Source organism: Juglans microcarpa x Juglans regia, chromosome 2S (assembly GCF_004785595.1).
Source record: "Juglans microcarpa x Juglans regia isolate MS1-56 chromosome 2S, Jm3101_v1.0, whole genome shotgun sequence".
Taxonomy (NCBI): domain Eukaryota; kingdom Viridiplantae; phylum Streptophyta; class Magnoliopsida; order Fagales; family Juglandaceae; genus Juglans; species Juglans microcarpa x Juglans regia.
Genome location: NC_054597.1, coordinates 33300095 through 33309708, shown reverse-complemented (window position 1 = coordinate 33309708; position 9614 = coordinate 33300095). Strand labels below are relative to the sequence as shown.

General features: G+C 36.0%; 1 protein-coding gene across 1 annotated transcript; it reads right to left on the bottom strand.

Annotated features, from left to right (window-relative positions):
* Window positions 1-337: 337 nt before the first annotated feature.
* LOC121253192 (serine/threonine-protein kinase tricornered) lies at window positions 338-9390 on the bottom strand. The gene is given in 15 exon segments (XM_041153137.1): window positions 338-888; window positions 1032-1088; window positions 1613-1697; window positions 2668-2715; window positions 2810-2923; window positions 3012-3143; window positions 3887-3971; window positions 4273-4352; window positions 4792-5011; window positions 5146-5387; window positions 5473-5556; window positions 6298-6472; window positions 8437-8566; window positions 8569-8797; window positions 9219-9390. Coding segments are annotated over 14 exon segments (1677 nt in total). The 5' UTR covers window positions 8660-8797; window positions 9219-9390; the 3' UTR covers window positions 338-754.
* Window positions 9391-9614: the final 224 nt, after the last annotated feature.

The window sequence follows — 9614 nt, the reverse complement described above, 5'->3', positions numbered from 1 at the left end:
ATAAAATCACCTTGAGAATGACTAAAGCATATATCCTCTGCACTTTCCGACATATAATAGAGATTCAAGTATTTCAGAAAATGCAGGAAGAAATTGGAGATGAAGAAACTTCATGACAAGAGAGTCAAGCAAGTTAATAGACTCTTTGGTATTCTTTCTTCCTACTCCCATTGAGTGAAGTGCAGTGTTTGCAGAAAGGAAAATACTAAATGTACTTAAGAAAAACTTACACTTACAAAAAACTTACTTTTCTACATGTCGGTTATTGATATACTGAAAATCGTGAAATTTGAAAGAAAACTAACAAAATGAGTCTTGTAAGTAAAAGTGTAACTACATGTAACACTACTCTTTTATCATTTAATTGAATAAAAAAACATAATATACATCGTAAGGAGTTTCAGTGTCTTTGTACAACACTTTGTAGATTGAAAAAAGAAAAATGCAAAATACATGTCAGTAGCTGATGAGTTAGTATTTACTTCCCAATTTTGCTGTATCTTTGGTAACAGAAAAGCTTACAGGAATCTTATCCCGGCAGGTTCAAAGCTGATCTGTTGCTTTAAAACCAGAACCTTCCTTCACCCTTTAAAGCTTGAATTTTCAAACCAACCCAAACAATTTCATTTTGATACATCCACCCTTGACTTGATGCACAATCCGGAAATTACACCTAATTATTTTGGAAGTCAAAATGCAATGACATATGATTTGGAGTTCCTTGTCCATCTCACCGTGAAGAGAAAAAACTGGGTTAGGGGGATTCTTTCTGGCTTTGAGATACCACCAGTTGGGGAGGCAAGAGGTTCAGAAAGCTCCCCGATACAGGTTGACTATTTGCAGATGTATCAGACGTTTCAGATGTTTCTGATGTTTCAGACTCACCCTCTGTTTTTTATATGAAGATGTGAGAAAACCCAAAATAATACTCTTGCCAAAGAGAACTGCAAGTCAGGTATACATACAAAATGGACACCTATAAAGATGATTACAAAAAAAGAGTCATCGAGTATAAAGGGGTTTTAGCCTACCAAAAAGTGACTTAATAGATGGTCTCCCTGCTTTGCTGGTTTTCTTCTTCAACTCAGCTAAAGGAAGGAAAAAGAAAATATCAGCTACAGAAAAAGGTAATTGCCTAACAAAATACCAAGTAAAGAGAAGCAACACTACCAAATGGCCATATTTCTTGTTTTATTTTTTGATGGGCAAGATGAGTACAGCTCAGAAAATACAAGCTACAAGTTCAAGGGGATTTGAATTTTTTTTTATTGGTAACAAGTTTTTATTGATCAAAAGAGTAGGCAATAGCCCAAGTTCAAGGGGATTTGAAATTAAAGGAACGAGACCAAAATTATTAATCCCAGTTTGTCAATTTGAAGAAAAAGACAGCCTGTTCACACAAAAAAACACACAGCGTAGCGTAATAACAATAACAACCAAAACATACCCATCCAAGATAGCATTTACAATAGAGAAAGAGACATTTACAACTTCACATTGACACCCCCTACCCTATGTTATTGCTCAGACAAACAAAACATTACACAGCTACTCAGAACTGACACCTGTACCAAGCCTACTTAACATGGATAAAATAGAGAAAAGGACATACCCATCCCAGGAACTTGATAGTCATTGACAATTTCAAAGTTCTTATACGTGTAACCCACAAAGTTGAGGTCCTTGGATGAGAGCATCTGCAAAGAAAGGATAACATGAGAATAAAAAGGGAACTAGAAATAAAAATCATAACAAATATGATTATTCTAACCTAAAATCTTATTACGATCATATCCCAAATAAAAATAATCAAGATGGCCTACTTCCTAGATCATCAGCCTATGAAGCAATTGCCCAAAGCCATACAGGCTGCAATCAGGAAAGGGATACAGGGCGGACCCGAAAAAGTAAAGTTGTGGGGGCAAAATTAAGAAAATCATTTTGTTTTTTTTTTTTTTTGCCGCGCCCCGGGGGGGGGGGGGGCAAAATTAATTTTTATAATTTTTTTTCTCATATAAACACCATTGATTTTTTTTTTTTTTTTTGTGATTTTTAAAAATTTTGGAGGGGCTTCAGGCTCTAATGTAGTTCCATCCCTGCAAGGAAAGAACTTCCTTGGCTTTACAATAGACTGGTAATTTACAGGGCAAAATTTGCCGAAAATACACTTCCATATACATCAAAGCTTAAGCTTCTCATAGGAGTAAGCAAAATAAAATTAGGACTACAATTTTTTTTTAAGTAGCAGCAGACAAAGAAAACTCAGAGTTATTATTAAAAACAACAATAAAAGTTTTGACAAAAATTTTCTAATTATGTGCCTCTTATCATTTCCTAATTTCCCTATCCTGCCAAACTTAACTTAAATTCATACACATAACATTTATAAAAACAAACGACAAACATCCCCAGTAAACCTAGCCAGAATAGCATGAGAACTCAAACTGTTCCTTGATAGAGCAACTGCAAAGTTACTAGTGGACAGCATGTTATAGTACCAAGAACACAAAACTATTTACTTGATTGATCCTGCAACATGATTATATGCATTTTTGCCAAATCACCAAGGCAACAAGACCAAACAAATAGGCAGTGCTTCTGCTTGCACCAAGCTATGAATCAATGAATGACAAACCCCGGAAGCAGCATTAATACTCAAAGAATTACCTTTCTCCACGGGCCAGCTTTGGATGAAGTCTGATTCTGGTTATCTGACTGAAAAAGAATAAGCAAAAGAAAATATTAGCAACAAGAAGCCCATACATAAGTAGCTCCCCGAAATTAAGAATAAATTGAAAAACACCAATACCTCATCAAACTTTTCAAAATTTTGAGTGTCCAACTCATCATTGACCTCAGGAATGAATGCAGCTTCCATGTGATATATCTTCTCCCAATCAGTACCTTCAAACCATGGATGAGCCTGAAGAGAGGAAACAGCAGGGAGATAATTCCTATTCTAGCTTATGGAACAAATCCAAGAATTCAAAAAAGGGCACACTATACAATACCTTTATTTCACTGGCGCCTTTTGATCCTAACCTCTGGCTTACATTACACAGGAGTTTACTGATAAGATCTTTTGCCTCTGGAGATAGCTTTGCTTCCTCAGGAAACTTCAAATGAGTTCTCCAATTTACTATCTGCATAAAACAGGGAAGAATGGAGACATCAAGGCAATAAAATTTCCGCTTCCAATACAATATTTATTTTTACTTTTTTCGGCGGGAGGGAGAGGAGTTGTTTCCACATGACATTAAACAAAAATTTATGACATGCCAATACTTCTCTGCATGTATGTGGGTTATATGAGATGAAACATTACCAATTGCATGCAGAACCAAGAACCATTAAGAAGGAAAAGGATCTAGTATGAGGAGTCATTCTCATGGAGAAGGAATCAAATTAATTTCTTTGCATCATAAATCCGTTGCAAAATATACAAATGCACCCCCATTGAATACAAATTCACTTCTTCAGAAAAAAGGGTTGTTTTTAGGAGAAATTTCGCTGACTCAACTATGGCTCATTGGCACTGCAAAAAATTCAGGATTATTAAATCTTTGGCATAGTAGGCTTGAATTAATCAAGCAATTAATTAAGCCTCTTTATTCAAGCAATTAACCACACTACATTAAAGAGTGAAAGCAATCTACAGACCAGTTTACTTGATAGAAATCCAAAGGGTTCAAAGAGTGTGTGAAATTTCGGATTGTGTGCTAACTTGAATGTATTAAAATGCAGCAAGGCAAGATTGTTGCAAGAATCTCAGTGGAGAAAGAAAATTATATAAAATTGACCAAATGTCACATAAAGTTTCTATACAAACTCCATCCTTTTTATCTTTCAAACTAGGAGGATTGAAACATCTATGAAAGAGAAGTACCTTTCTACACGTTGACATGGGATCATCAGAATAAAAAGGCGGGTACCCCACGAGCATTTCATACATAATAGCCCCAAGGGACCACCTGCATATCAATAAAACTTATTTTTGGCCTTGATACAAAAATTTTGGCATCTCTAGACATTGAATAATACATGACCAATCTCCATTAACTTGGTGATCATAGCCTAAAAGATATAAAGAATTGTGAATACCAGCCAAGTCACAAAATTTTGAAAAATTTATCAGCAACATGCAAACAGACTCAACTGGTATTTTTGGGGTACACAAGACTCTAAATTTCCAGGGTAAACAAGACCCATTTTGACCTGTAATATTGAATTCATTAATCCAAACACCCATTACAGAACATGCACGATACTTACCAATCACATTCCAACCCATATCCTTTCTTCAACAAAACTTCTGGAGCAATATAGTCGGGTGTACCAACAGTAGAATAAGCCTGCAGTGGCAAATTCCAACAGTTACTAAGACATAATAAAACGTCTGACAATGAGACAGTGGACACAAAATTGTGCCCCAAAAACATGTGAAAATAGATGGACTCCCCCCCCCCCCCCCCCCCCCCCCCCCCCAATTGCATGAAGACAAGTCCTTCCAATTTCCAAACAAATGGAAAATTTTTCATTGGTATATCACACAAACACACACACACAAAATGGATTTTGAACCCACAACCTCACCCCCACCCCCACCCCAGGTCAGCTCATTATCCCAATCTTATAGGGGAAGTCCCATATGAGCTATAGCTAATTGGCACCAAACAATTGGCAAGTAGTGACGTCATGCCCATTTATGGTAACATGCCATTATTTCGAAACAAAACAGGAAAAAAAAAAAGAAAAAAGGAGGGGGTTAAAAAGGAAAAAAAAAAAACTTACAAGCGTTCTTCTGTTCTTTTGCCAATGCTGTACTTGCTCTTGTTGTGTGCGTTTTGGAGCTAGAGAGCGTTCTTCATTCTGTGCAGCCCCGTTATGGTTGTTCACTATCGAGAAGTCCTGCTCTTGGAGTGTACTGCAGTCTAATGGTTTACATAGTCCAAAATCTGACAGTCTCAAGTGCCCATATTTATCAAGAAGCAAGTTGTCGGGCTTGATATCCCTGTAAAGGTATTTCACTAACAGGCTTAATCTATGTGACATGAAAAAGCTTAATATATGTTTGCTGTCCAACAAAACAAAATCTGCTGATCCATTTCAAATTGCATGCAAACACAAGGCATTAAGTGCACAAACCTATGGATGTAATTGTGTTTATGGATTGATTCAATTGCCAGAACTGTTTCCGCCACATAAAATCTGGCTTCGTCTTCATTCAAGGTGTCCTTTCTCATGAGTAAAGTCATCATATCTCCCCCAGGTAGATACTCCATAATCAGATAAAGAAACTCATCATCTTGAAAAGAACAGTAGAGTTTGACAATGCAGTTGCTATCAACCTCTGCAAGCAGATTCCTTTCAGCCCTCACATGCTCAACCTAAAAGGACGAGAAGCCAATTGGTAGTAAATTTAGCATACATGTACCATAGTGATACCATCTGGCAGGACAGATAAATGTATACCTGGCCTCTACGAAGCATTTCTGATTTCTTAAGTTTTTTCATAGCATATACATGACCAGTTGCCTTCTCCCGGCAAACTCTAACCTGCAGCAGGAAAGCAAATTTTACACTACCTGATTTACAAACTTGCAGCTTATTAGCAAATACCAATATAAAGTTCTAGAGGGAAATGAAAGAGGAGCAAAAGAAAAAGGAGATAGTCAACATCATCTACATCTCTTCCAGTCCAGACAATGACACCTAAGTTCTGCAATTTCACAAGAGATGCATTTTCGTAAATTTCAGATCTAGGTTGTTTTGAGTCAAGATTGTTGGGGGTTTGGTTATAAGTCTAGCTTATTTTGATTCCTGTTAGGTTTCCTTTTATTAGTTGGACATTAGTCTTGTTTAGTAATTAGAAATCTTTGTCTTTTCCAAATAGTAGTTAGTCTTTATAGGGATTATGCTTCTATATAAGTGAACCTTGTTACAAGAATTAGAACACCTTGACCAGTGAAAGTTATCACAAGATGACCTATGCCAATAACTTCCCAGTGGCAACACTCCCACAAGCAAGAGGAAGAAGGGGACAAGAAGAAGCAAAGGCCCTGCTAATACCACAACATATGCATGGAGAAAGAGAGAGATGCACAATCACAAAGTCCATGAAGATGGAAAGAGCTCCAATACTTGAAAGAAAACAACAAGGCATGCTATATCTTCTGTACACGATGCAGTATTTAACTAATGTAAATATCAATAAAAAAAAATAGATAGTTTTTTTCTTTAAAAATAATGAAAAGCTGGTGAGCCAGATCATGTATAGTACATTAAGCAACTAAATACCTCTCCAAATGCACCCTTTCCTATCATTGTTAGCAGCTCAAAATCGTCAGCACCCATTTTATGCCTTTGAAGGCGCATGTACTCAGTTTCCTTCTTCTCCAAAAATTTAAGAAGATTGTTTTGATCTTCCTCGGAGACATCGGCATCAGCCAACTTCTTTTCCAGTATAATTCGCCTGTTCAATGAAAGTAAAATTAGAAATCTTTTTTCTCTCAAGCATCGGAGTTTCAACTCTCTAGTTCTATTCAGGAAAAGATTCTTCTTGATAAGTCCCTTATTAAGTTTATTAACCAGAGATAAAGTGAAAATTTCACTCTGTAATACTTTATTAAACATAAACACTCTGCAAATGAAAATAATACAGCAACCAAAGGATAGAGAATGAAACCACTTGTATAACACCCCCTAAGTCTCACGCAGGATCATGGGTGGATGATTTAACATAAAGGTGTAAAGAGTATCAAGTCCCATGTTGGTTCTTTACTAGGTGGGATTGGACTTCATAATGATTCTAAAAACTCTAATGGTAATATTGACTAGACTTTTGGAGTATAAGCATAGGTATAGCTAGTGCAGTCCTTTGGGTCAACACAGTGGGTATTAGAGCCATCCCCAACCAAAAATGTGAGACTTGAGTCATGTCAAAATAAAATGGCCTAACAAAAAGATCAAGAACCTAAATAGGGGGAGATTTTAACATCCGACATCTATGGGAGGGTAGTGAATGAAGCCCACATAACCCGAAAGGGAGAAATTCTTTTATAATGGTTCTAATGAGCTCCAATTATAACTTTGACTATAGCTTTTGGCGTATAAACATAAATGTGGCTAGAACATTCATTGGGTTCTTACAAATGGTATCACCAATTTGGTAACATTATGTGGTGCAGGGATGTTCAGTCATTGGCCTTGAGCGGAGGAGGTTGTAATTCCATGCTAAATCCCATATTGATTCTATAATGGGTGAGACTAGACTTTACAATGATTCTTAGGAGCTCTAATTGTAATCCTGACTAGCCTTTTTAGAATATAAACATAGAGTGGCTAGCACTGTCTTTGAAGGGTTACAAATCATTATACTTAACACTATACTGCATCCAACGCTATTGTCTCTTCACCCCTGCACATGCTAGAATATGACTTAAGGAGAAATAAGAAAAAGGGTGCTGCCACCAAGAATATAAGAACTACTAATAGTTGACTTACCTCTACCAGTTTCAGCTGACTCCCTCTGAGCCATTTATAGCCTTTACTGCTAAAGGTTCTACTTTTCTATTACCATTTATAACCTTGACTTACCTTTACTTCTGGGAAGGAAATTATACATCTTCTTGTAGCATAACTATGCTTCAAAAGATAGTATATAACCCCAATAGTGGCTGGGGAATCAATAGAATTACCATCTGATAATAGTGAGACTAATCCTCAAGTAATAATGTTTTCTAGGACATAGAACAGGCAGTGGAGCAAAACTAAAAACTGATTAACCCTTGTCCCAATTAATGAAAGAAACAGAAACACTTTTTTTTCCTAAGAAAAACAGAAAAAACTAATAAAAGAAAAAAAAGAAATGGCCATGGAAACATGCAATTCGCTGTAATCTATTACCTATATAATTTTTTAAGCATTCACTTTGTATTCTATTGAGCCATCGCACTATTTTATTTTATTTTTCATTTTATTTTACTAATTTATTCCAACCCTTCACATATTAAAATGACATTTCATTGTATTGTCTTTATTACCGCAATAATTCCACTCGGTTTTTTGAAATTAAGATTAGAAAAAGGATAGAGAAGAAAAAAATGACATTTCAACTTTTAGTGGTTATTGATTTTCCATTATTTATCTCTTTGACTTTCCAACACTCAACTCTTATAACGTTCTATTATTACTTTTCCAGCAAGGATAAAAAAAAAAGACATTCCATTTTATTGTAGTTATGGTGGACTTATCATTATCTACTCACTTGGCTTCCTTGCCTCTTAATTATTCTCGCAGATTGCACGGGTAGCCGACTAGTTATGTAGACAATTTTGAAGTTTTGTTTTTTGAAGTTAAATAGGCATCATAGTGATACAATATCCAAAAGCAAAAAAACTTCTGCACTATGTATTTAAAAGGGGAAATGAACCATACCGCTCCTTCCTCTCCTGCAGGTTCTTCATTTGCTCCTTGTAATGGTTTTCAATATACTGCTTTGCAGCCGCAACCTTCTGCTTTGTGACATTTGAAAGTGCTTGTTCATCACCCTGTGCATCCGAATCCCCTTCCCTTCACTATTAGGCTCCTTCTTCCTGATTGAACTCCGTGATTTGTCCCGCGGTTGAAACTTCTGAAACCAACTCCTTGCCGAATCCATTTCCTTGGCTGCAGGTCCAATGGCTACCTCAAACTACCAGATTCCATCCTTCTACATAACAGCATGCATATAATCGAATCTCCTCCCAGACCCACAACTATTTGTCCCCAAATGCTGCAATACTCAATAGCAAGCAAGCTGCATTGTTCAAACACAATTAACCAAAAACCAGGCACTAACATTTAATACAAAATAAAATTTCCATTGTGCAATTCTACAAAAGCATAGAATGATACGCATTAAAAGAAGCAATATTTTAACCCCCAAAAAAAAAACCATAGAAAAAGAATCTCCTAATTTCATCACAAAGAAAACAAAACTCAATGTAATTTTCTTCCTCTTACTTCTTCAGTTTCCATTAATTAGCAAAGATAATAAGCCTCCATTCCATGGAATACCTTGAGTTCATCACAATAACAATGCATGTAACTCCTTAGAATGCCTTGATTTCATATTTTCCACCAAGAAGTAAATTTTAAAAGCTCCAAAGCAAAAATATCCAAAACAAAAAAGGCAATAAAAGAAAAGAACAGACAGAGGTGCTGAGAATTCGGATTACCGCGGAATTAAATTGTGAAACGAATCAAAAGATACCCAAATAAGAAATATTAGTGTGATCCCGCGAAACCCTAGAGAGAAATTGACAGTCATTCCGGCATTCTCGGATTGGCTCGGCTCCAGCCGCGCCGATATTTTTTATATACGTTTTGAAATCTTTTTTTTTTAATTTTATTTTTACAATTTGTTTTATAGTTTTATATTCTTGATTCGTTGGATCTCACAAGAAATCGATCCCAAGGATTCGCTACAGAATTCTAAGTTGAGCCCTGTGCGTACTGCGCTTCTCACTTTATTCAATTCTTTTAAAATATAAAGAAAATTATGGAAAATCTTAAAAATATGGGTGGCTCTCCCCTAGTTCATTTTCCCTTTTCTTTTTTTTTTTTAAATGTAT